The sequence below is a fragment of the Balaenoptera ricei genome, chromosome 15 (genome assembly GCF_028023285.1).
Source record: "Balaenoptera ricei isolate mBalRic1 chromosome 15, mBalRic1.hap2, whole genome shotgun sequence".
Lineage (NCBI taxonomy): Eukaryota > Metazoa > Chordata > Mammalia > Artiodactyla > Balaenopteridae > Balaenoptera > Balaenoptera ricei.
In genome coordinates, this window is record NC_082653.1 from 54,671,805 (window position 1) to 54,699,128 (window position 27,324).

At 51.1% G+C, this 27,324-nt stretch overlaps 1 protein-coding gene across 1 annotated transcript in view; it reads left to right on the forward strand.

The window, feature by feature from the left end:
• The window catches only part of SEC14L5 (SEC14 like lipid binding 5), a 41,663-nt gene extending 14,740 nt beyond the window's left edge, over positions 1-26,923 (forward strand). Inside the window, exons 3-16 of the mRNA XM_059898693.1 lie at positions 837-986; positions 1,405-1,536; positions 3,815-3,943; positions 4,522-4,714; positions 8,294-8,406; positions 10,569-10,758; positions 12,314-12,402; positions 12,496-12,566; positions 14,165-14,336; positions 17,964-18,098; positions 18,872-19,006; positions 19,469-19,696; positions 21,037-21,215; positions 23,506-26,923. Of these exons, the coding sequence (XP_059754676.1) occupies positions 837-986; positions 1,405-1,536; positions 3,815-3,943; positions 4,522-4,714; positions 8,294-8,406; positions 10,569-10,758; positions 12,314-12,402; positions 12,496-12,566; positions 14,165-14,336; positions 17,964-18,098; positions 18,872-19,006; positions 19,469-19,696; positions 21,037-21,215; positions 23,506-23,611 (2,022 nt within the window). The 3' untranslated portion in view covers positions 23,612-26,923. The remainder of the gene's footprint in view (positions 1-836; positions 987-1,404; positions 1,537-3,814; positions 3,944-4,521; positions 4,715-8,293; positions 8,407-10,568; positions 10,759-12,313; positions 12,403-12,495; positions 12,567-14,164; positions 14,337-17,963; positions 18,099-18,871; positions 19,007-19,468; positions 19,697-21,036; positions 21,216-23,505) is intronic.
• The last annotated feature ends 401 nt before the right edge of the window (positions 26,924-27,324 follow it).

The window sequence follows — 27,324 nt, forward strand, 5'->3', positions numbered from 1 at the left end:
CCTCCAATCTGGATGCTTTTTCTTTCTTTTACTTGCCTAACTGCCCTGGCTAGAACCTCCAGGACAATGTTGCATGGAAGCAGCCAGAGCAGACATCCCTGCCTAGTTCCTGATCTTAGGGGGAAAGTGTCAGTCTTTCACCATTGAGTATGATGTTAGCTGGGGTTTTTGTAGGTGCCCTTTATCAGGCTGAGGAAGTTCCCTTCTATTCCGAGTTTGTTGAGTGTTGTTTTTTATTTTTTTAATCATGAAGGGGTGTTGGTTTTGTCGATTGTTTTTTTCTAAAAGATATCTTCTTTTAAAATGCCCCAAGCCATATTTAAAATAGATAACCAACAAGGACCTACGGCATAGCACAGGGAACTCTGCTCAATATTCTGTGATAACCTAAATGGGAAAAGAATTTGAAAAAGAATAGATACATGTATATGTATAACTGAATCACTTTGCTGTACACCTGAAACTAACACAGCTTTGTTAATCAACTATACTCCAATATAAAATAAAAAAATAAAAGACAAAAAATTAAATAAAATGCCCCAAGCTAGCCCACTCTACCTTCCCAGGGCAAAAACTCAAATGTAGAGTCAAAACGTGATTTGCCAAGTCATAGCTCAGGCACTCCTGCGTCACTGCTCTAGAACAGATGTTAAGACGGTGGTCTTGGTAATACAGGCAGTGGTCACTGCTCTTTCCACAGGCCAGGACGCTCTTCTCTTCTCTGGACACCCCCTCTCGGAATTGAGACAACAGCCCAGGGAGGGCTGGAAGGAGAAGGGTTGTGCTCCGGCTGCCCCCAGCCCCCTTGGCGCTCACCCCTGCCCCTCTGTCCCCAGGCCTATGAGAAGCGCTTCCCCACCTGCCCGCAGATCCCGGTCTTCCTGGGCAGCGAGGTCCTACGCGAGTCCCGCAGCGCCGACGGGGCGGTGCACTTGGTGGAGCGGAGCTGCCGGCTGCGCGTGGAAGCCCCGCGGCTGTTGCGGAAGGTGGGCGCGGAGAGGGTCCTGGAGAACCAGGGACCCCGCAGGGGAGGGGACCGGACGGGTGGTGGGGGATGGCGGGCGGGGGACCTGGGACCAGGGGGTGCTTTCAGGCGTTGGGGTGAGTGTGTATTGGTACCCGGAGGGCGCTCTGGGCTGGGGGCCTCCCCTGTCCAGGAGAGATGAGGGCCGGGAGGCTGGGCTGAGACTGTAGGAGGACCAGGGCCAAGAGGGAGTCCCAGGGTCCAGGAAGTCGGGGGAAGGGGGAAAAGTCGGGGATCCGGGCTCTGGCTGGTGGGCAGGCGCGGGACGGGGGCCCGGGGGTCCCGGGGTCCGAGGGTGACAGGGGCCAACCCTCCGGGTTCACGCCCCCAGCTGCCACCTCACGTCCAGCACGCACGTCCCTGCTGCCCTTTCCCTGCAGATTGCAGGCGTCGAGCACGTGGTCTTCGTGCAAAGAAACGTCTTGAACTGGAAGGAGAGGACTCTCCTCATCGAAGCACACAACGAGACCTTCGCCAGCCGCGTGGTGGTCAAGGAGAACTGCAGCTACACGGTGAGCAGCGGGCTGGAAGGCCCGGAATCCCGGCGCCCGCACCGGGCTGCGCGCTGACGTCCGTGCGGTCCCGCCCACTTCCGCCCACTTCCGCCCTTCCACGGCGATGTCAGCTAGGATGCGGGAAGCTCTTTCTATCAGCAGTTCACATACACAGCTGATATACACATGTATATGTATGTATTAGTTTAAGCAGTCTCAAAAACTGCTTGGGACATACTTACTAAAATATTATTCGTGTTTATCTGAAATTCAAGTGTGACTGGGCATCTTGTATTTTATTGGCTAAACCTGGCAACCCTGCCTCCCCACCCCCTTCATGAAACTGTGCCTCAGTTTCTTCACCTGTAAAATGAGGTTAATGATTGTACCTACCACATAGGTTGTGGTGAGGATTAAATGAAGTAAAATATCCGAACCCCTTAGAGCAGTGCCTGGCACATACTAAGTCCTGTATATGTGTTAACTTTTTATAAAAATTTTTACTGGAGTATAGTTGATTTACAACGTTGTGTTAGTTTAAGGTGTCCAGCAAAGTGAATCAGTTATACATATATCCACTCTTCTTTTTTTTTTTTTTAGACTCTTTCCCATATAGGCCATTACAGAGTAATGAGTAGAGTTCATGTTAACTTTTAATATAATTAATGATAATTATTATTCCCCAGTACATACTGATTGAGCACCTACTATATGCCAGGCAACCTGACAAGTCCTGTGCACCCAGCAGTGGACCAATCTGCCTGACCATTGCCTTCACGGGACTTCCATTCCAGTGGGAGACACAGATGAGAAAAAAAAATCAATATATACTTACGACTTTGTCACAGTGCTAAGAAGGGATCCAGAATTACAGAAAATAAGAGGAGGTGACAGTGTCTTAGGTAACAGTGTCCCCCAGGCCTCTCCGAGGACATGCCGTTGAAGCTGAGATCGGAAGGTTGAGAGGGCTGGGAACAGAGTTCTGGAGGAGGAAACAGCATGTGTGAAGACCCTGAGGTGGATGAGCGAGGTCTGAGAATGGGGGCTGCGGGGTCCGAGTACTGCTGGCCTCGGGGCTGCAGTGAGGAGTTTGGAGGCATTTGCTGGGATGAACCCAGCTCTGCCACTTTCTTGCTGAGTGACACTGGGCAATTGCTTCCCCTCCCCGGGCCACCCTTCCATATCTGTAAAATGCAGCAGAACCCGCGTCACTGGGCACTGGGAGGAGCAAATGAGGTAACGCAGGTGAAGCCCCTTAGCTGACGCTACATCCCAGATGGTTGGCTCAAGGTGGTAACTCCAGGGTAAAAAATGTGGCCCATTACAGGTGTTTTTTTTTTTTTTTTAATTGGTTGTGCCGCGTGGCTTGCGGGATCTTAGTTCCCCGAACAGGGATCAAACCCGCGCCCCCTGCAGTGGAAGCGTGGAGTTCTAACCACTGGACCGCCAGGGAAGTCCCCTGGGTGTTTTTGATGTGTCTTTGCCCAGCCTCCTGTACGGGAGACCTTGCCTCATTCATCTGTCTGGTCCCTAGACACTTTGTGTGATGCCTCGTATACAGCAGGCATCCAGTAAATGCTCACACTGCTTTTTCCTTCCACATTTTCAGCTCCTCTTGGAGCCTCCTGGAAACTGGGTCCAGGATGTTTACCTCTGGGGAGGTGTTGGTGGTAGTTTTTTATAAGTCACTTTTAGTGTAGTGTTTCTTAGAGTGAGTTCTGCCAACAGCTGGTGAGCAGTATCACCAAGGCTGCTTGTAAATACAGATTCTAAGGCCCTACCTTGGACCTGTTCAGCCCAGGCATCTGCATATTTAACAGATGCCCTGCTAATGCTTCTGCCCACGGAAGTTTGAGAGGCACTGAGCCTGGGTCTGCACAGTAGCTCTGTCCATGAAATTTGTCTTTGCTTACATATATATGCATATTTATTTATAATAAAGATATGATATATAAATACATATTTTTAAAATATAGTATTTATGTATAATTTACTTATAATGATATATTAAATATGTTATTTAAATGTATCACTATGTACAATTTTTAAGGGATGAGAACATTGGTCTCATTTTCTTCTGGTCCCTCCTGAGAAGGCTCTCTGTTCTCTAAGGCTTTAGACCTTGCATTGTTCTGGGCAGGGCCCTTTGGTACTGCTGCTGCCCTTGGGTGTTGCCAGGCTGTGACGTGCTGTCCACTGCATGCTCTGGCTGGTCCAGGTCTCCAAGAGAGCCCCCTGGGGAGGGCATGGCGTCTTCCACACTGAGACCATGTCACTGCCCCTGCCTGGCTTTCAGGTCCACCCTGAGAATGAAGACTGGACATGCTTTGAGCAATCTGCCTCGCTCGACATCCGGTCCTTCTTTGGCTTCGAAAGTGCCTTGGAGAAGATCGCCATGAAGCAGTACACAGCCAACGTCAAGAGGGTAAGAGACGGGTTCCATAGGTCATGCAGAGGAAGGTGCACAGACCTCAGAGCCTGCAGATCCCGATCTGCCACCCCAAGACCCTTAACCTTCCTCAGCCTCAGTCTCCTCATCCGTAGAATGGGTATTCTAATCAAAGTCATATCATATGAGATAATGGATGGAAAACACCCGGTCCATAATGGGGGCACCATAGTCATTGTCCCAAAGCTCCTAGGCTTGGGCAGTGAACTATCTAGACAGAGGGACATTGTGCGCTGCTTGGTTTAAAGATCTCAGACCCATCACTGAGTGGAGGCCTGTTAGTGTAGTGAAACAGGTGAACTTCATTTTAATAATAATATATTTTATCCACGTGTTATCAATATAAAACTTATTCGCGCGCTATTTTACAGTCCTCGTTTGGTACCATGTCTTGGAAATCCGGTGTGTATTTAACACTCCCAACACATGTCCCTTTGGACTGGCTGAATTTCAGCTGCTCAGTAGCCACATGTCAGGCTGGCTGGGGCCGGAGCCAGGTGGGGGCGACTTCCAGGCTGAACTCTGCGGTACTGATGTGTCTCTCTGACCTCCAGGGGAAGGAGGTGATCGAGCATTACCTGAACGAGCTCATCTCCCAGGGCACCTCTCACATTCCCCGGTGGACACCTGCCCCAGTCCCAGAGGAGGACACCCACTCCCAGGCTGGGCTGAGGGATCCTGGCTCCCTGGAGGTCTGCGGGCCTGGCAGCGCCCAGGGCCCTGCTCCCGAGATGGTCAGTACTGATGGTAGGTCTCAGCCAGCCAGCCGGGTCTGTTCTGGGGTCTGCAGCGTGTTTGCTCACTCTTGGGGGGAGGAGGTAGGGGTGGGGAGAGTTGCCAAGGGTCCCCTTGGTGTTGGGACTCAGCTTCCTCCCTCTCCGGGCTGCTTTGCCTTCTCTGTGCTCCAGCCCAAGAGCCAGAAGTGACTTATTTCTAGATCAGGAATTGACTGATCTGGTGCCTCAGGGCTTTCCTCTGTTTTATTCCTTTCCTCTGTTTTATTAATATTCTATATTAAATGAGTAATGCATGATCATGGTAGAAAAAAAACTGAAACTGCTCAGAAGATGTGAAGTAGGAAGTAAGACTCCTTTCCTCTTACTTGAGGCAACTACAGTTTTTCCTGAAATTATCTATATACGTACATAATATGCACACACGTGTATACACTCATACACACATGTGTAACCTACATTGAACAAATAAGAGCATATATACCTTCCATTCGATATTTTGCTTTTTTTTCACTTACTAATGTTGCTTGAACAGCTTTTTGTATCAGTGCATGTGTCTTGGCACTTTGCACTATTTTGTGGTGTGGTTGCACCATTATTTATTTATTAATAAAGATTTATTATTTTAGTTTTTTTTTAGCTAGTCTCCAATTGATGGACATGTAGATTGTTTCCATTCTTTTTTAAAATACAAATAATGTGGTACCTCTTTGTACTTAAGGTTTTAAAAAATATTTTCATGAGCATATATATATAAAACACCTAATTTTGAGTTGATTTGCTGAGTCAAATGTTATATGCAACTAAAATTTTGGTAGATTTACCAATTAGGCCTGCAAAGAGGTATAGTAGTTAATGTTCCCACCAAAAATGTGTAGCTGCATCTATGCCGGACTTTACCCCAGCTACCCTGAGACTATTAGTAAATGTCTTAAACTTCTGAAGGGCAAAGAGTGACCAATGGTAGATTAGTGGCCATTTCTTTCTTTATGAGTGAGGTCGTTTTATTTTTTCATGTTTGGCAACTGCTTTTTCTTTTCTTTCTTTTTTTTTTTTTTTCTCTGTGAATTCCTGTTCTTGTCCCATGTCCATTCTCCTGTTTTTCCATCAATTTCTTATTGCCTTGTAAGAGCTCTTTGCATATTAAGGCAATTAGCCCTTTGTCATATTTCAGACTCTCATCGACATGGAAAATATTCACAATATAGTGATAAAGGAAAAAACCTAGGACACACAATTGCACATGCCCCATGAATCCAGTTTTAACCATGTGCACTAATGCCCGCAATGACTGTTTTCTCTTTGGGACCACTGAAGTGTAAGCGCTTGCCTGACACAGAGATATGCCACAAAAATACATCTGGGGCTGTGTTTAGGGAGAACAAAATTCATTTGTTCAACAAATATTTATTCTGCACCAACTATGTGCACTAGATGGCTGCTGTTGTACATATGCTTTTAAAATATTAAATTTTTTTTTTTTTTTTTACTGCACTTCTTCTGCCCTTTTCTGTGCGCACACTCTGCGTGTCATGCCCTGTGCCCTCCCCATTTTGCACTAGGCCTTCCCTTCCCTTTCTGTCTGTGCTGTCCACCAGCAGAGCCAGTACTCAGGATGGCTGGAGGGAGGCAGGATCATGCCCCTTCCACCCTGCTCTGTGTCACTGAGCCTTTGTGCTCAGAAGGAGAAAGGGGCCTCACATCTGCCTGGAGGCCGGAAGGAAGCTGGCGTCTACTGCCTCCCTCGTGTTTCCTCCCTCATCCCCTCCTTGCCCCCTCCCTGTCTTCAGCATCTCCGCTTCTGACCACTCTGAGGTGTTGCACGGTCTGGGCGGTCCCTCCACAGCATTCCTCCTGACTCTGTTTACCCAGGAGGCTACTGGTGCAGTTGCCATGACCACCAGTCCTGGGCTTTTTTTGTTTTGGAGGGAAACGCTGGGTCCTGCTGCTGGATGTGCAGACATTCTATTTGTTTTCTTATTGTGCCTTCTGCACACAAAGAACAGTCTATACCCATGAAGGCTGCTCTTTGTGGACCATCTGCACCCAGGGCTGAGATGCTAAGATGCCGAGATGCCTCACCATGCCAGCCTCTGCCACCACAGCAGTTCAGAGTGGGCAACAGGACCTCAGCTCCGAGTCCCGCCTCTAAATGCCGGCACATGCTGACCTCAAACAGCCCAATTGTGCGAGACGGGATTGAACAGTGGGCATGATCCATGCAGCTCCCAGGCTGTATTTTGGAGTCAGGGCTGTGTCTACCCAAAACCTCGAACCCCACAAGGGGGCTGGGAGGTGGGAAGGCAAACAGAACTGGTACTTATCCGCTGCCTCCTTTATGCTGGGCACACCACAGGCATATTTACCTGTTTACCTCTCTTGGCCTCAGTTTTTGTCTTCTCTAAAGTGGGAACAATAGTGACACCCGCCTCCCAGGGCTGTTGGGAGCTGGCTCAGATGACGCATGTCAGTAGACATGAGCTCATATTGTCAATAATCTTCAGAGGGTGGGAATTTTTTTTTTAATTGCAGTATAGTTGATTTACAATGTTTTACAATGATTTTTTTTTAACAACAAAAAATGATTTATTTGCAACACAGCCCAGTCCCCATCATTTCAATACAGCACGGGAGTAGGAAAGAGTCACACTGCCAAGCTGCTGTACAGCAAAATGACTCAGTTATACACATATGAATTCTTTTTTTAATATTCTTCTCCATTATGGTTTATCCTAGGAGACTGGATATACTTCCCTGTGCTGTACAGTAGGACCTTGTTGTTTATCCATTCTAAATGTAATAGTTTGCATCTACCAACCCCAAATTCCCAGTCTATCCCTCTCCCTTTCCCCCTCCCCCTGGCAACCACAAGTCTTTTCTCTATGTCTATGAGTCTGTTTCTGTTTTGTAGATAGGTTCATTTGGGTCATATTTTAGATTCCACATATAAGTGATATCATATGGTATTTTTCTTTCTCTTTCTGACTCACTTCACTTAGTAAGATAATCTCTAGTTGCATCCATGCTGCTGCAAATGGCATTATTTTGTTCTTTTTTATGGCTGAGTAATATTCCATTGTATATATATACCACATCTTTATCCAACCATCTATTGATGGACATTTAGGTTGTTTCCATATCTTGGCTATTGTGAATAGTGCTGCTGTGAACATAGGGGTGCATGTATCTTTTTGAATTACAGTTTTGTCTGGGTATATGCCCACGAGTGGGATTGCTGGATCATATGATAACTCTGTTTTTAGTTTTCTGAGGAAGCTCCATACTGTTTTCCATAGTGGCTATATCAACTTACATTCCCAGAGGGTAGGAATTATCTTGATTTCTGAGGGTCAAAGGGACATATCACTCAGCACAGTGAGATCCAGGCTTGCCCCAGCATGAGTTTTTAGAATCACCTTGGAAATGGGTTGGAAACACCAGATGATCTGAAGACCAGTGGCTATTTGGTGAAAGGGTCACCGTGCGCTTGGAGCTACGTTTTGGATTCAAGGTGGCCAGTAAGGCAAGGGTTTCAGAAAGGGTAGACCATGCAGCATCTCCTGCTTGTCCTGAACCCCCTTTTCTCCTCCAGGGGACAAGCTGGATGCGGACTACATTGAGAGGTGCCTGGGCCATCTCACACCCATGCAGGAGAGCTGCCTGATCCAGCTGCGGCATTGGTTGCAGGAGACCCACAGAGGCAAGGTGGGTCAGGGCTGGGGCTGTAGCGACTCAGCCTCAGGCACGGGGGGAGGAAGGGCCAGGTAAGTAAGTCTGTGTAATCAGCAATGCAGGACACTTCTATTTTGCCTTCTTTTATTATATCCTGTCTCATGCATTCTGTACGTAGCACTGATAGCATGGTTTCCCATCCTCGGCATAGTTGACACTTGAGAACGGACAGTTCTTTATGGGGGGCCGTCCTGTGCACCATAGGGCATTGGGCAGTGTCCCTGGACCCCACCATGAGAGGTCAGGAGCTCTTCTTCCCCAGCTGTGACAACCAAAAGTGGCTCCAGACATCACCAATGTCCCCTGGGGAGCACAGTCACCACACAGTCACCGTGTCACCACACAGTCACCGTGTTCACACAAAACCATGCATACTGTTCTTTTCTAAGAGATTTAATGATTTGCGAGGGTTGATTCTTGACTGCACATGGACTTTGCCTTTAGACTCTAAGCCCCACACATGAGTGTCCACCATGCATGGAGGTCCCAATCACGGGCCTGACCTTCAGCTCTGTTGAATAAGAGCTTCCAGCCTAGTCGTGAGTTGCTTGCCCTTCCTCCCCTCCCCCCACCGGGGGGCAGACAAGGGAGTTACTTTAGTGTTGGGCTGGGATGTAACCTGTTTGCCTGTTTCCTCACCTGTAAAATGGGTACAATGTGAGCACACCCCCTGCCCCCGGAGTGAATTACAAGGGACAATCCACTCCGTGTCTGGCTCAGCACAGCACTCAGGAAAGTGCACTTTTTATGGGGGCTGGTTTTCCCTTGACTGTTGATACTTGCCTGATGGAAGGAAGGAGAGTGGTGGGCTTTAGCTTGTCACCTCTGCACATTAGTTAGAGTCTGGGTTATATGTGTTAGGAATGCAGATTGAATCAACCAGACAAAAAAAGCAGGGGTAGGGGTTTAATTGGCTCATATAACAAACTGTTAAGTGGGGTGTGTTAGTTTCCTGGGGCTGCTGAAACAAAATACCACAGACTGTGTGGCTCAAAGCAACAGAAAGTTATTCTCACAGTTCTAAAGGCCAGATGTCTGAAATCAAAGTGTCTACAGGGTTGGTTCCTTCTGGAGGCTGGGTGGGTTGGGGGGAATCCGTTCCAGTCCTCTCTCCTGGCTTCTGATGGCTGTCAGCAGTCCTTGGCGTGTAGATACGTCACTTCCGGTCTCTGCCTTTGTCTTCACGTGGCCTTCTCCCCTCTTTACATTCTGTGTCTGTGTCCAAATTTCCCTCTTATAATGACAGCAGACATTGGAGTAGGGCGCCCCCTAATAGAGTATGACCTCATCTTTACTAATTACTTCTACAGAGACCCTATCTCCAAATAAAGTCACATTCCGAGGTTCTGGGTGGACATGTTCTTGGTGGGACACCATTCAGCTGACCACACAGCCTGTCTCAGGGATGTCCCGAACCAGGACTTTTTTTTTAAAAATATTTATTTATTTATTTGGCTGCACCGGGTCTTGGTTGCAGCATGCAGGATCTTGTTAGTTGTGGCACGTGGGATCTTTAGTATGTGGGATCTAGTTCCCTGACTAGGGATCGAACCCGGGCCCCCTGCATTGGGAGTGCGGAGTCTTAGCCACTGGACCACCAGGGAAGTCCCACAAAACCAGGACTTAAATGCTGTTGGGACCCCTTAGTTCTTGTATCCGTTTATGTCTGCTTCATCCCCTCAGACACGCTTCCTTGTTGAGCTTGGATCTGTGACTGCTTACAGCTTTCAGTCTCCCCTTTGCCTCCGTAGAGAAAGGGATTCATGCCCCTCTCTTCAGATGGAAAATTGTCTAAACGCTCTGATTGGCCTGGCATGGATTTAGTCCACCGGAGGCCGTGGGAGTGGGGTCCTGTGATTGGCAACGCTAACTAAAACCACTGTTGGTGTTGGGAAGGGGGCAGGAAAAGCAGTTCCCCAAGAGAAAAGAGATGTCACCCCCAGCACAGGAGGGGGAGGTTAGGAAGCCCAAACACAGACATTCACTGCAGTCCACCCTTGGCTGCGTCGTGGTTGAGTGTAACGTCCTTTTCCCAGCTAAGTGTTTGTCAGATAAGACAGGAGACTCATTTTCCAGTTTCACCGCCCGGCTTAGGGAATTCCATGCTAAAGGTTTTCTCCTCCTTCTCTTCTCAGATCCCCAAAGACGAGCACATCCTTAGGTTCCTGCGGGCTCGAGACTTCCACCTGGACAGGGCCCGGGAGATGCTGTGCCAGTCCTTGAGCTGGCGAAAGCGGCACCAGGTGGACCTCCTCCTTCAGACCTGGCGACCCCCTGCCCTCCTGGAGGAGTTCTATGCAGGGGGCTGGCACTACCAGGACATAGGTGCTTCTCTTTACCTACATAACATGGAGTGTACACTTGGGTCGAATGCACGTTGAATGCCCCTTTTCATCTTAGCATCTTATTATTTTTCCTTTTGGCTCTTCTGGGCATCTGGAGATGCCTTTGAGGTGACAACCCAGCCGTGAAGGTGGAGCTGGAATAGACGTTTGGGCTGGAGACAAGCTGTTTCTCCCAGGGGCTGGGTCAGCCCACCATTACTTTTGGGCTGCATTAATACTGACTGAATTAGTGTCCTGGGACTGCCTTAGCAGATTACCACAAACTGGGTGGCTTAAAGCAATAGCAATTTATCCTCTCATTGTTCTGGAGGCTAGAAGTCCAAAATCAAAGTGTCAGCAAGTCAGTGCTCCCTCCGAAGGCTCTGGGGGAGATCCTTCCTGCCTCTTCCAGCTTCTGGTGGCCTCAGGTGTTCCTTGGCTTGTGGCCATGTCACCCCAATCTCTGCGTCTGTCTTCACACAGCCTCCCCTCTCGGTATCTCTCTGTGTCCTCTCCTCATCTTTTAAAGACCCCGGGTCACTGGATTTAGGGCCCACACTGATACAGCATGATTTCATCTTGAGATCCTTAAGTAATCACATCAGCAAAGACCCTATTTCCAAATAAGGTCACATTCTGAGGTTCTGAATGGACATGAACTTTGGGGAGGACACTATTCAACCCACTACAAATATCATCTCTGGATTTTTGTATTAATCTGCCATTGACGCCAGCGCCTGTTATGCTTTTCAATGTCCTTTAGTTAAAAATTCATATGTGTTGATTAGGGCAAGTGCTTGAGTCTCCTGAAGAACCGGTTGACACACTTGCTTTCAATATACAGTCGGTCTGTGTTATTCATGGATTCTGTATTTGTGAATTTGCCTACTCACTAAAATTTATTTGTAACTCCCAAATCAATACTCAGGGCGCTTTCACTGTCCTTCACGGACAGAGTGACGAAAAATCCGTGTCACCCGACGTGCACATCCATCCCCGGCTGAAGTTGAACAAGTGTCCTTCTGCCTCCTTGTTTCAGCTCCTACTGTAAATGAGTATCCTTTCTGCAGCCTATTTAGTGCCATTTTTTTTTCGCATTTTGTGCTTTTTTGCGTTGATTTTGCATCGTGCAGAAGCACTGTGTTCCTAAGTGCAAGAAGGCTGTGACGCACCTTATGGAGAAAATTCATGTCAGATAAACTCCATTCAGGCACGAGTTACACTGCTGCTGGCCATGCGTTCAATGTTAATGAATCAACAATGTAAATTAAACAAGGTGTCCTCAAATAGAAACACACGCAGGACAAAGTTACATACTGATCGATCGACTGACAAAAATGTCACGACCAGAGGCTGGCGGAAACTTAACCTCCTACTCCCCCCTTAGAAGCAGTGGTTCTGAGTTCCTCGATCCAGTGTTCGAGATGACTTTATAGAAATTAACTACCGCAAATAACAAGAATTGATGGTACATATATAATATATATGAAGGATTATGTAAAAGTATGTAATTCTGTTTCCCTTTTGTCCTCCACTTGCTCGGCCCCGCCCCAAAGATGGCCGCCCCCTGTACATCCTGCGTCTGGGCCACATGGACACCAAGGGCTTGATGAAGGCCGCGGGGGAGGAGGTGCTGCTGCAGCATGTGAGTTGGGGTCCCCGCTCCTGGGAGCCCCCGGGGTTGCCTGTGGCTGGAGCAGCCAAGTGAACATTCGCCAGCACCTTCTCTGCCTTCCAGGTTCTTTGCGTCAATGAGGAAGGACAGAAGCGGTGTGAAGGGAACACAAAACAGTTTGGCCGTCCCATCAGGCAAGAACCCAGGCAAACTCCCCCAAACAGTAAAAACAGCCAAAGTGCACTGGGCATGGACGCCGTGCCAGGCAGCCTGCTAGATGCTTTACGGAAATGTCCTCACCTAGTTCTTACAGTGACCCTACGAGGCAGGGACTCTCAGCATCCCTGTTCTTTATGGAGGGGAAACTGAGGCTCGGAGTGGTGAGGTCATCCAAGGCTGCTGAGTGGGGAAGGGGCAGAGCTGGAGTTTGAACCTGGTCCCATCTGGCTCGGGCTCACGGACTTTCTCCCCGTGCCATGCAGCCTCCTGGACTTGGCTTTTCGAGACCAGCTCTCCCACCCCAAGAGCCACCCTGCCAGTCTCCCAGGCAGGCGGACCTCGCAGGTGTCATGGCACATCCAGTGACCCACCGCCTCCTCGGGCTGCCCCAAACTCCTATTCCTGAGCTGAGTTTCCCACACCAGTCCTTACGGTGGCATTGCCCCCAAAGGCACTTAACCTTTCTGAGCTGTGGCTTCCGCTTCTGTAAACCCTTCCTAGGGTTCCTTTATGGCTTATCAAAAAACAATGACTTAATGGGAATTCCCTGGCAGTCTAGTGGTTAGCACTCGGCGCTTTCAGTGCTGGGGCCCGGCTTCAATCCCTGGTCAGGGAACTAAGATCCCGCAAGCCATGACTTTAAGAGGTAATGCAAACACCACATAGCACTTCCTGTGTAGCAGGGACTCTTCCAAGCTCCTTGAGTCATGTCACCCTACCACAGCCTACAAGGGAGGGACAGGCAGGACCTGCTACTGAAGTTTTTATCCTGAACTATCCTGACCTTTGTGCAAATTAAGTTCCTTTGCTATTTAGAGCTTTCCTAAAGGGGCGTCCATTGGGGTTGGAGTGGGGAATCGATCCATCAGCATCCTGGCCAGAAGCGGAATGCCCCCCAGATGGCTCAGATGACAGGGTGTCATGAAGGCACTCCTAGGAGTGGGTGGGCAAGGTGAAGGGAATGAAGCTGATAGACAGGCTCCCAGGGACCACTTGCTGCAGCCAAGCAGTCCTTTTCCTAATGAATTGGTTCTAATGAAATGGAGGCACAAAGAGGTTAAGTAACTTAGCCAAAGCCACACAGCACATGCCAGAGCTGGGATCTGAACCCAGGCCATCTGGCTCTGGAGTGTGTGCTCTATTTAGCAGTCAGCATCTTCTCAGCAATTAGTAGTAAAAACTGGCTTTTAATGAGCATGTGCTACGTGTCTGTCTCTGCAGAGAGCTTTACATAGACCATCTCATTCAATCCTAACAGTGGATGAGATGGGGACTGTTACTGTGATTGCCGCTGTCCTGATGAGGAAGTTGCCCGTGTCACATGGCTCTCAGGCACTTGAATTTGGGTGCTCAGCCTCGGTGTGCACACTCAGAACCTCCATGCCACGTGGCCTCCCCATGGTGGCAGGGTCCACAAGAGTGCCCTGTGGTCCCTGCCCCTTCCGCTCCCAGCGCTGCCTTACTGAGCCTCTCCCTCCATCCCTGTCTGTGGGCCCCCAGGTCCCTGAGGATGGTGTTGGGGGCCCTGGGAGGTGGCCGAGCGAGGTGGAGTGAGGGGGCCTCTTTGCCGCAGCTCCTGGACCTGCCTGGTGGACCTGGAGGGTCTCAGCCTGCGGCACCTGTGGCGGCCGGGGATAAAGGCCTTGCTGCGCATGATCGAGGTGGTGGAGGACAATTATCCTGAGACCCTGGGCCGGCTGCTCATCGTGCGAGCCCCCCGCGTCTTCCCTGTGCTCTGGACGCTGGTAAGAGAGAGCAGGAGGCTGAGACGGGAGGGGGTCCCTCTGTGAGCTGCTCCGCCCGATTATCCTGCATCGTTTCCTCTAATGACCAGCTTTATGGAGATATAATTCATTTCCCATAAAGTTCACCCTTTTGGGAGTTCCCTGGTGGCCTAGTGGTTAGGATTCTGGGCTTTCACTGCCCTGACCCGGGTTCAGTCCTTGGTCGGGTAACTGAGATCCTGTAAGCCACGTGGCGCAGCCAAAAAAAAATCAAAAACAAACAAAAAGTTCACCCTTTTAAAGTATAGAATTCAGTGGTTTTTAGTATACTCACAGAGTTGTGTCAACCATCACCACCAGATAGTTCTAGAACATTTTCATCACCCCAAAAAGGAAGCCCCGTCCCCATTAGCAGTTCCTCCCCATTCCTCCCGCCAGCCCCCTGCAACCACTCATCTACTTTCTGTCTCTGTGGATTTGCCTGTTCTAGCTATTTCATGTAAGTGGAATCATACAATATGAGGCTTTTTGTGTCTGATTTCTCTCACTTAGCATAATGATTTCAGGTTCATCCATGTTGTAGCAAGAATCAGTTCTTCATTCCTTTTCATGTCTGGATAATATTCCATTGTATGGGTGGACCACATTTTACATATCTACTGTCCTGCTTCGTGGACGGGAGAGCCACACTTAGAATTGTATAACGTTCCTGGGACTCCTGGGAGCTGATTCCGAAGAGCGTTGGGATCCTGTGCTATTGGGATTTTAAAACTTTTTGCCCACAACCCACTTTATGTTGCCACCTGGTCCCCTCGTGTGGCTCGTGCCTACACACACCCGAAACAACAGATTCTCAAGTGACGGTGATCGTAACTATTTACAGCATGCTCTTCGCTGTTCTTTTCTAGTCCACTCCACTCCAGATAGGCTAGTCACAGTACCAAGTTGATTTCACAGCCACTACCGGGTTGTCACTTGCAGCTGAAAACCACTGCCCCGAGGCCTTGCTCCCGAAGTGTGGTCTGCAGGCCAGAGCAATGTCAGGTCCCTCTCCATCCTACAGACTCGGGGTCAGCATCTTACCGAGTGCCCTCGGGATTCGGTGCCTGGGAAAGCCTGAGAATCTCTGCTGTACCTAGAGGTTCAATCAGGGTAGATTTGTGAGTTGAAAGTTAAATGGATTCAGTGTTTTACTAAGCGCCTGCTGTGTGCCAGGCACCTCTCCAGGCCCTGGGGATGCAGAGTGTGTACCCCTGTGTCACGGGGTGTGTGTGGGAGAGAAACCCGATAGCCCCATGTGAGTAACTGCTTCACGATGCCCTGTGACATGGGCTTGGGGACGTTCAGGGTTCTTGGGGAGACTAAGTCAGGGGGCGATGGGGGTGTATAATTTAGATTGGGGAGCTGAAGACGCTTCCACTGAGAAGGTGACATGGGTTGAGACCTGAGGAAGGAGTGGGAGTCAAGCGGGAGAAGGGCGGGAGGAAGGGTGTGGTGGGTAACCTGCACAGCACGGACAAAGAAAGGCCTGGAGGCAGGACCCGGCTGGGTGCTTCTGAGGGACTGAAAATCCAGTGGCCAGAGGAGGCTGGGAAGATGCCCAGGGCCCAGTGCCTGCTGAGTCCAGGCTGTGGCGAAGATGGGACCTTGTCCTGGGGCAGTAGGGAGCCATGGCAGGACTGTTGGAGGAGAGGACGTGAGCAGACTTCTGGGGCAGAAGGTTCCCTAGCTTCTGGGCTGCTTTACAGCTCTGCTGGGGATGGGCTGGGGAGCAGGAGCTGTGGGAGGCACAGGCAGGATCTGCTGCTGTAGCATTTTATCTTGAAATATCCTGATCTTTGTGAAAACTAAGTTTCTTTGCTGTCTGGAGATTTCCTAAGAAGATGCACATCAGGTGCAGGTGGGAGCCAGTCGGTCGGGGTCCTGGACAGAAACAGATTCACCCAGGTGACTCCAGTGGGGGTGTGACACACCAGAACTCCTCGCAGGGGTGTGGGCAGGATGGGGAGGCCCCAGGGGCTGGCCGCTGCCATAAGCCCTGACTACCCCAGGGCTGGAGGGACATGAGGGAATGTCCTTGTTACCAGATCCCTGAGAGAGCTGCAGCAGGTGAGGGTGGCGGCTGCCAGGGGCACTGGAGCAGGGAGGGAGCGGGGAAGACGCACCCACTTCCCATCTCCTGCTGCCCCCGCCCCCTTTCCCCCACTGCCCACACCAGATGAAAGCCAGTGCACAGAGCCAGGTTGCTGAGGCCCACAGGGACCACCTCCCGGGGTGGGGGCTGAAGGAGTGTGACCCACGCAGGTGGGATTTCTAGTTCCCAAATGATTTTTTAAAAATATTTATTTGTTTAGGCTGCACCGTGTCTCAGCTGCAGCACACGGGGTCTTTGTTGCAGCATGTTTAGTTGCGGCATGCAGACTTCTCAGTTGCAGCATGCATGTGGAATCTAGTTCCCCGACCAGGGATTGAGCCCAGGCCCCCTGCATTGGGAGCACGGAGTCTTACCCACTGCACCACCAGGGAAGTCCCCTAAATGATCTTTTGCCTGTGGCATTCCTTGCTGAATTGGCTTGTGCTCTACTGTGCTAAGTGCCTTCCTCCCTCCCTCCCGCCTCCCTCCCTCCCTCCCTCCCTCCCTTCCTTCCTTCCTTCCTTCCTTCCTTCCTTTCCCAACTATTTCCTGAGTCAGACACCACCCCAGTATTGGGATGCCATGAAAAACCAGATTGACGTGCAGCTTAGAGCTTGGTGTTGAAATACTTTCAATCTGGGATAAACAAAACATGGTCATCCACACAATGGAATATTATTCAGCCATGAAAAGGGAGTTCTTTTGTTTTCTTTTTATGTTTTTAATTAATTTTTATCGGAATATAGTTGATTTACAGTGTTGTGTTAGTTTCTGCTGTACAGCAAAGTGAATCAGTTGTACATATACGTATATCCACTCTTTTTTAGATTCTTTTCCCATATAGGTCTTTACAGAGTATTGAGTAGAGTTCCCTGTGCTATACAGTAGGTTCTTATTAGTTATCTATTTTATATATAGTGATGTGTATATGTCAATCCCAATCTCCCAATTTATCCCTCCCCCACCATTTCCCCCTTCGTAACCGTAAGTTTGTTTTCTACATCTGTGACTCTGCTTCTGTTTTGTAAATAAGTTCATCTGTACCACATTTTTAGATTCCACATACAAGTGATATATTTGTCTTTCTCTCTGACTTACTTCACTCAGTATGACAATCTCTAGGTGACAAGGGAGTTCTGACTCATGCCACAACGTGGTTGAACCTTGAAAACATGACGCTCAGTGAAAGAAGCCAGTCACAAAAGGCCACATGTTGTGTCATCCCATTTCTATGAAATCTCCAGAATAGGCCAAAAAAAAAAAAAAAAAAAAAGCATATTGGTGGTTTCCAGGGGCTGAGGAGAAAGGAAAGGGGAGTGACTGCTAACGGGTCTGAGGTTTCCTTTTGGGGGGATGAAAACGTCTTGGAATTCGAGGTGATGGTTGCCCAACATAGTGAAAGAACTAAAAGCCATCGAATTGTTCATTTTAAAATGGTTAACTCTATGTTCTGTGAATTTCACTTCAATTAAAAAAAAGACCATGTTCCATCTTGCCTCATCTCCCCCTCTCAGATCAGCCCCTTCATCAATGAGAACACCAGACACAAGTTCCTCATCTACAGCGGCAGCAATTATCAGGGCCCCGGAGGCCTTGTCGACTACCTGGACAAAGAAGTGATCCCTGACTTCCTCGGGGGAGAGTGCCTGGTAAGGCCCCAGCGGGCCCTGTGCTTACGGCACGGGGAGGGTCTGTGGCCTGGGAGACGCAGGGCTGCCGATGGAAGGAGGCGGGAGGAGGGCAGGCCCTTTGTGTGTGCTCTGACCTGGGGAGGGCCTTGCTGGCTCTTTGGGGCAGAGCTTGTCCTCTCTGAAGGAGGGGCCTGACCTTCGTTCTTTCATACATAGTGAGCGAAACAGAAGTTTCCCAAAAGCTCAGAGACCAGGCCAGGCAAAGGCTTACCCCTCTGTATTCCCATCCAGGACGTTGCTAGGCAGCAGTTAGAGTTTAGCTGCTGGCTTTGCACCCTCTGCTGCAAGGGGAGGGGATTCAAATGTCCCAGCGGCCTGAACCCCAGAGCTGGTGTACCCAAAGGGACTTATCCCTAACCCACAGCCTCATGGCAGACGATGATCAGGAAACTGCTTCCAGGGGAGGTGGCCCCAGACCCCCTTTTTCCCCCCAGACCACTTTTATTGCCTGCCCTGGGGGGTGAGATGATAGGCAGGGGTGACCCTATCTCATGACTGTGGGAGGGCAGGCCTTTTCCTTTCTCCAACAGAAATCTCAAACAGCAAGCTTTCATGATTTCAGGGTAAAGAGAGACGTTTCCTAGGAATTTTGCCAAGCTTACCCAGGCCTCCCCAATGGTCAGGATATGTATGCATGTTATAAGTGTGGCTTCAGGGGTCACAGAGCACCTTTCTGTGGGTCAGCCAGGCCTGGCTGGGCCCTGACTGTCTCTGGTGTCTTTGTCCCCCAGTGTAACGTCCCTGAAGGAGGGCTGGTCCCCAAGTCCCTCTATCTGACGGAAGAGGATCAGGAACACAGAGACCAGCTGCGGCAGTGGAGAGAGACCTACCAGGCGGCCAGTGTGCTCCGTGCGGCCCCGCATGAGGTGCCGGGGTCCTGGCCTGGGAGGGCCTGCTGGGCTGGGTGTCATCTTAGGTCAGGGACCCCGAAGTGGGGTCTGAGACGAGGGTTCTTGTGCCAGTGATTTGCAGAGGCTGAGGGCTCAGGAGAAACCTGTAAGGAGGGCGGGGGCAGAAGCTAAGCCAAGAGACGGTTTCAGCCACCGTCTAGCCCAGCCTGATCCACGAGGAGAGCATGGCAGGGGGCCAGGCTTTTGTACCCTCACATCAGCCAGTCATTGGCTGTGGGTCACCCTGCTTCAGGGTGGATCCTCCCGGGCATTTCAGACAGAGGTGGGTCTGTTTGTCCAGAGCAATTCTTGGACTTGGGGTCGGGGCTGAGGGAATGGAGACCGGGGTGGGCACCCACACCCCTGCAGCCCACTTCCCCACCCCAGCCCCCGCCAGACTGGACGTTCAGACCTCACCTGTCACCTGTCCCCATGTAGGTCGCAGTGGAGATTCTGGAGAGGGAGTCAGTCATCACCTGGGACTTTGACATCCTGCAAGGGGACGTGATGTTCAGTCTGTACCACACCAACCAGGCGCCCAAGCCAGGCCCCTGGGAGCCTGGGGCCAGGGCTGGCGGGCAGCTGACAGACAAAGGCTGGGCCCTGGGTGCAGATTACAGCCGTGTGGAGGCCCCCCTCATCTGCCGGGAAGGGGAGAGCATCCAGGTTCTGTGTTTTTTTTTTTTAATTTAATTTATTTATTTATTTTTTTGCCCGTGTTGGGTGTTCGTTGCTGTGCGCGGCTTGTCTCTAGTTGCGGCGAGTGGGGGCTACTCCTCCGTTGCGGTGCGCGGGCTTCTCATTGTGGTGGCTTCTCTTGTTGCGGAGCACGGGCCCTAGAGTGCGTGGGCTTCAGTAGTTGCAGTGTGCAGGCTCTAGGGCGCATGGGCTTCATTAGCTGTGGCTCGCAGGCTCTAGAGTGCAGGCTCAGTAGTTGTGGCGCACGGGCTTAGTTGCTCCGAGGCATGTGGGATCTTCCCGGACCAGGGATCGAACCCGTGTCCCCTGCACTGGCAGGTGGACTCTTAACCACTGCGCCACCAGGGAAGTCCCCAGGTTCTGTTTTTTGGTTCATTTATCACTCAGGACTGAGTGTCCACTGTGCGCTGGGTTCTGGGGATACAGCAATGGACAAACTGGACCTGGTCTCTGGCCTCAGAGACCCTGCGGGACAGCTGGGGAGAAAGACAGATTCTGGCAGGACCCCATCCTCAGAATCCCGAGACTCTTGTCAAAGATGCAGGTTGCTGGGGCCCACAGCAGGAGGGCCGGCTCAGAACCTCTGGGCGTGGGGCCTGGTGTCTGTATCCCTCACCTCTCACCGTGATTCCTTATGCACAAGTTTTCAGAACCCAGGCAGCAGAGAAACTGTAGGTCTGGGAACAGCACTCGGACGTGTCACCAGAACATGACCCACCCCTGCTGACCCCCACATTCTCCATGAGGCCGGTGCTTGCAGGTCAAACATCACCGGCCTCAAACACACACGCACACATGCACGCACTGGCGAGCAGTGCACATCTTACTGGAGGCTTCCTAAGGGAATTGAGCAGACAGCTGTCACATCATACACCAGCACCCCCGCCCCAGGGTCCCACTGAACATCCCAGCCCTTTTTCAAAGTTGCTCTTCTTATAAAAACTAACACCCTCCTTTCTTGCTGTCCCTCTGCCCTCAACAAACTCTAAGCACATTTAAGCTCCCTTTCCAGGTCTCCTCAATTTGTAAATCCCACTCGGCAGGACAAGAGCCCAACAAAATCCAGGTGTTTAACCAAACCACACCTCTGTTGTCCTATAGGCGCACCCCCTAGGCCTTGACCCCCACCCCCCATCCCGATTAAGAGGAAGGCTCTCAATTGCCAGGGATATGGGGTAACAGCAGAGGGGAAGCAAAGGTGGCTTTGGGACACCCCAAAAGGAAGGATTTGCTGGTGGACTGGTTTAGAAAGGGGCTCCTGTCTCCTGGTGGACCAGGGCCTCAGGCATGTGGCTGCTGTGTTTCAGGGCTCCCACGTGACCCAGTGGCCTGGCGTCTACCTGCTCCAGTGGCAAATGCACAGCGCCCCTGGCCACATGGCCTGCAGCCTCCCGGGCGTGGAGGATGTCCTGATGGCCCTGCACAGCCCTGGCCCCAGGTGCAAACTCCTCTACTACTACGAGGTGCTGGCGTCTGAGGACTTCAGGTACGAGGGGCCCCGGACTCCCCTCCAGGCCAGGCCCATAGCACGCCTGAGGCCACTTTCTTCTGGGCTAGGGACACTGGATTCACCTCCTCTACTTGCCCTCAAGCTTCTCCAGGGGTGGGGCCCTGGCATGGGTGTTGTTAAACTTGCCAGTGGCTCAGCACCTTTTCATGAGCGATCAGATCACTATGCTGCTTCAGCCTCAGCTGCAGAACCTTCCCTTCAAATCAAACGATGGACAGAAGCCTAACATACCAGATTGATTGGTGGGGGGAGAAGGGGAGCCTGAGCCCTCCGATTTGTACCTCCCCTCACTCCTAGAATTCCATAAAACTGGGTTTGGACTGCTCTAGAACATTCTAGAATAATGCCTCACAGACGACTCTCTCCAAGTGTTGCTGTCAGAGGGACAGGGAAGTGTAGTGGTTAAGACCTCCAGCACTTCCTGGTTGCTCTGTGACCTCAGGCAAGTCACTTCAGTTCTCTGAGCCCCAACTGTTAAATAGGAGCCCCTACATCATGGGGTTGTGCTGAGGATGAGATGGTTGGGGAAAGCCTGCCCTTCACCTGAGCATACAGTAAGCACTCAATAGTGGTTTCTTCCAGACCTCGTGTTTTATCTTTTAAAAACAAGTGTGATCTTGCATCCTGCTTCGTGATATATCTGTGTAGTTTCCTTCTAAAAATGACGCTTTAAATTCTTTACCAATGAGTAAATTTGAGGCTCCAAGAGGGCATTGAGTCTGGACCCATATCCAAGGCAGAGCTCCAGGGATCCTAGGGGCACATGCAGGTGGCACAGGAAATGCTGGACCTGGGAATTCCCTGGCGGTCCAGTGGTTAGGACTCCGCGCTTTCACTGCCGAGGATGTGGGTTCAATCCTTGGTCGGGGAACTAAGATCCCACAAGCCGTAAGCACACCCCCCCCCCCAAAAAAAGAAAAGAAATGCTGGGCCAGCATCTTTACTCCAAAGGGAGACCCAACAGGGTGTCAGAGGGTGGTGATTCCCTTTGGGAAGCAGCCTGTTTTGGCCATTGGGGCTCAGTGTGGGAGAGAGAGACAGGTCCAGAGGGACTCAGACACACAGACACCTGCATCTGGGGGCTGCTGCCTTCGGAAGGGCAGGTGGAGGCTGAGGGGTGGGCCAGATGCTGCTTGCCAGCCTGTCTTGTCTGGTCAGTGTGGGGGAACCTTGCTGCCCTGACCTTCAGTAGTGTCAAGAGAGAACCAGTTCAAGGCTGCTCTCAGTGGGCAACCAGTGGCCCTGGGGGGGACCAGACAGATAGGGTCTTCCATCATGGAGCAGGAGACCATGTAACCACACCCGAGCACCGATAGATGCCATGAAGTTATTCCAGCCTGGGGTCCTTGCTCAAGGTCACACTCCAGGAGGTGCTAGAGGCCTTAACATAGGGCGCTGTCAGAGCCCAGGACCAGGCCTGGCACAGGGTGGGCAGGGGTGCGGGGGTGTGGGGGAGGTGTCTGAGAAGTGACATTGGAGTTGAGATCTAGGCAGTGTGCACACGATCACCTGGAGGGCTCGTCAAGATGCAGACTCTGATTGTGCAGCTCTGGGGTGGGCCTGAGAATCTGCAGCTCCAACAAGCTCCAAGAGACACTGGTGCTGCTGGTCCCCAGACCACGCTTTGAGTAGCTGGGCCCTAAGGCTGCACTCTCCAACCCAGTAGCTCCTAGCCAAAGGTAACAATTTAAACATAGCGATTAGAACTAAATAAAATTAAAAGTTTGGTTCCTGGTCACACTAGCCACATCTAGAATGCCCAGCAGCCCCATGTGGCCAATGGCAGCCGTGTTGGACGGCGCAGATATGGGACATCTGTTATTTGTCATAGCAGAAAGGTCTCCTGGACAGTGCTGCTCCGTAGTCTGGAGTGGGATCTGACTGGACAAATTGGGCAGGAGAAAAAGGCTTCTGGCAGCAGGTGCAGACACACAAGGCCCCGAGATGGGAGGCAGGTGTCAGAGGAGCTGAAAGGAGGCGGAGAGGGGAGGCTGGAGATAACGGGGTCCCCTCTGGGCCATGCTAGGCCCCCGGGTCAGGGAAGCCCCTGAATGGTAGGTGGAAGGCTGGGCTCTTCTTGCGGGGAAGGGGGTGCAGGGAAATGGGCTGGGCTTCGTTTCTCATCACAGCTTCACTTACTTTTCCCTCTGCACTTGCCCTCTGTGCCTGGGGCGGTTACCAGCCTTGTGGAAAGGGCCCTGGGGCCTCATTTGCACCCAGGCCTGTGTCACCACCAGAAGGCAACCTTTGTGTGCTCCCTCCCCAGGGGCTCCATGTCCAGCCTGGAATCCTGCAGCAGCCGCTTCTCCCAGCTCAGCAGCACCACCTCCTCCTCCAGCCAGTCCCACAGCAGCTCCCTGGTCTCCAGATAGTCAGGACCCAGCCCTGTGGGGCAGCCTGCTCGCCTCCCACATCCACAAGTATCCACGAGGCCTGGGACCGTGTGGGCTGCAGCCCTGGATCTGGACATAGCCAAAGTCGGGTTGGCTGGAGCCCCGTGGGCTCTTGAAGTGGTGAGAACAGAATCACCTCCGATGGGGCTTCGCGTACGAAAAGCCAAGGGGTGGGCTAACCACGTTCAGGTTTGGGGGCTCAGGGATGTCATCAGGCTCAGTGCCCCCCCCCCGCCACCTCTGGCTCTGATTCCCTGGGGTAGCCTCCTTTCTCAGGGGCCTTCTAAGACTATTGGGGTTCCCCCCATAGGAAGCAGGAATGTTGGGTGTTCACCATAGCATCTAAACCCGTAGCGATGCCCTGGGTCCCAAGATATGCTGGTGAGCAGTTATATGAGTTACAGGCTCCACTTTGTGGGGGAGCCGCCTACCCTGGACTTGAAATTCATTTTCCCAGCACATCACTGGGCAGGCCTAACCCTGACCACCCCTGACTTGAAGAGGGTGGGAAGGCCCAGCTTTTCTGCTGAGTTCCAGGCAGTGATAAAGCAGCTCTGGCTATCTTTATACTCTCTGGAGGTCCCTTTCTCTCCTGGGAATCTGTTTAATTGTAACTTTTTTGGTTGTAAGTCACCTCCCAGTGGCTTAAACAAAAAAGGGTGACCATTCATGGGTGCATATAACTGGCCAGTGTAGGAGGACTTGCTTCAGGTAAGGCTGGATCCAGGCTCTCAATGTGTCATCAGGACTCCCCTGTGGGGTGAGGGCTATGACTTTGCTGCAGCTGCCCTGGGGCAAATCTGACCCCCAGAACCAGCTCCAATATTGAAAGACTTTCCCCAAGTTCCTGCATGGGAGGGGTGTGGGTCTCCTTGGGGTCTGAGGACATTTCTCCTTTCATTTCCTGGGCCTGCAAAAAGGCAACAGGTCAGAGGTCACTACTGGCAGCCTGCAGTCTGATCTGGCCTGCTTTTAGTGTTTTTGTTTTTTGCCTAAACAAAAGGTTTAAAAATTGGGGCATTTCACACAGAAATCAGGATTTACAGCTTCACTTAGGCATATAGGAGTGTTGGCCAAACAGAGCCACTATTGCTGTGTAAAGACAACACAGCTGCGCCCCTGGATGGGGCCACCCCAGCCCCCACCCCTCTCTATCAACCCACCCCTAGCCCACATCACTCACTTGCATTATCTGCCTGGGAGGGACTTCAATGAAATAGCTCCACAGTCTGGGGCGAGAGACTCAGCGTTACTTTCATCTCACAGCTTTGCTTACAGTTGGGGTTGTCTCTGGCTGACACCCAGTCGCTGGACCTTGCCCAAGGGGTGAGTTCACAACCACGGGGATGTCACCTCCATGCAAGCTCGGCATGACGGGGCAAGGACCTACTTCCACGCCACCCTCAACCCCATACCTGGAGGAGAGGGAAGGAGCCATCCTCAGAGAACCCCTTCTCCCCGCAGAGAGGGAGCCTTGCCCACCCTTAAGGTTTTCAGTTCACTTCTCAGATATAGGAACAAAATCCCAAACTCTGCATCCTGCATTAAGGTGTATGTGTACATGCACGAGGGAGAGAGGGAGGAAGATTGGAGACATTCTTAAAACTAATTGCTCCCATGTCACCAGGCGTTTATCGCTGGGAGCAATCTGCGGTATTTTCAACTATCTTTAGGTGAATTTCTAGCTTGTCTCTACAAACTAGAAGCATTTTGGGGTAAGCTGCCCTGGCACTCCCCGCACACTTAGTGTCTAGGACTAGCCCCCAGTGAAGGATGGAGAAGCCTTTCCTTCACTTGAGGTTATAAGTGGCTTTTGACAAGTGGTACCTGGATCTGCTGATTCCAGAGAGGAAGGTCGGCTATCAGCCGTCCAGACTTAGCAGCAGCGATAAGGAGCCTCAGCCCTCTCTTTTTGAGAGTTTGCTCTCCTCCCTCCCTCGGGAAAGCCCCAGCTCAAACAGGTTTAAGCAACAAAGGGAATTCCCTGGCTCCTGTAACTGGGATGGCCAAGGGTGGTGCTTGCTTGCTCCAGGTATGGCTGCATCCCGGAGCCCAGTGTCCTCAGGCTCATGTGCTGATCCTTAGCCTCACCCAGGCCTCTTGGTTCTGCATCACTTTGCATGCTGGCCTGTCCTCTCCTCCACCTGCAGGGGAAGGTGGCTGCCAGCAGCCCCTAGCCTACAACCACAGGGCTCTCAATCTCTAAGCCAGAAAGAGACTCTTTCCATCTCAAATCCCAGAGAAGGCTCTGACTGGCCCTGGGCAAGTCACGTGCTCACTCTTGTGGACATACTGGCCAAGAGGCTGGGGGTCCTGTGATCGACATTCCCTCCAGAAGCCAACAGTGGAGTAGGGGAGGGCCAGTCACCCAATGGACAAAGGGAGCTGGGCCACAGGAGCAGCAGGTGACCACAGTGGCATCTGCTGTTGTTCTTCTGTGCTGGAGGTCCCTGGGGCCCATGTTGGAGCATCATCAATCAGTAGCCATTCTTCTTACCTTTGCGAGGCTTGGGGTTAAAAATCCAAGGAAGCGCTGCCAAGCTCTTGGCTTCTAAATTTCCCCAGACCCCAGGGCTGGAAGCTCCTTGGCTTGGTTTCTTTCTCCATCTTGTTCATTAACCTATTGTGGCCAGGACAGAAATGGCCCATTAGCAATAGGACCTGCCCAGGCACTGGGTTTAGGAGCCTGGGTCGTAAAATCTCGACAAAGTGGGGTTCAAGCCCCAGCCATCCTTTCACTAGCCGTGTGACCTCCAGCAGGTGACTTAACCTCTCTTTGCCTAAATATCCTTATCTGTAAAATAGGGATAGCAGTGCCTACCTCATTCAGTGGGTTGTAGTAGGATGAAACAAGAGTGGCTGTGAAGTCCTCAGCCTGGCACATGGAAAGTTCTTGATAAGAGTCAGTGGTTATTCTGATTATTTAATGCTTCTCATCCAAAGACTCCAGACTTCCTGTGAGGACAGCCGTCACTGTTTTACACACTGTGCATCTGGAGAAAAGTGGGAGATTGGGATACTAGTTACCTCTGACTTTCCCTTTTTAGAAACTGCTTGTGTTCTCTGGGCACATCCACTCATCTGTAAGAACATCATTTCAAGTGGTATTTCCCTCAGCAAGCTACAGAATGTTCCCCCCATGGGTTGAGACTTTTCCTACCCTGCGTCTGGAATTTCTCCCCCCTGTAAAATGAACTGATCACACAGTCTGTTTCAGCCAGGAAAACACGATGTTTCTTGTTCACCTGACCGTTTGCTCCAACCAGAAGCATTAAACGTTTTAGATTTGGATATACCTCTGTTGTCCACTTCCTAGAACCCTGGAGGTTTCCCTGGGTTTGTTCAAGAATTACTCAGCTGTTGTTTAAAAGACTGAAGAGCGTGTTCAACACGGGTGACAACACCCTCAAGGGGCTGCAGATTGGTTCTTGGGGGGGAAGAGGGGAGCACAAAAAAATCACGTTTTTAACATATAAAGCACAAATATAGCGTATTAGTTTCCTAGGGTTGCCGTACCAAATTACCACAAAGTTGTACCTTCAAACAGTAGAAATTGATTCCCTCACAGTCCGGAGGGCAGAAGTCTGAGATGAAGGTGTTGGTAGGGTTGTGTTCCCTCCTAAGGCTTTAGGGGAGGATCCTTCCTGCCTCTTCCAGCCTCTGGAGTCTCCTGGTGTTCCTTGGCTTGTGGC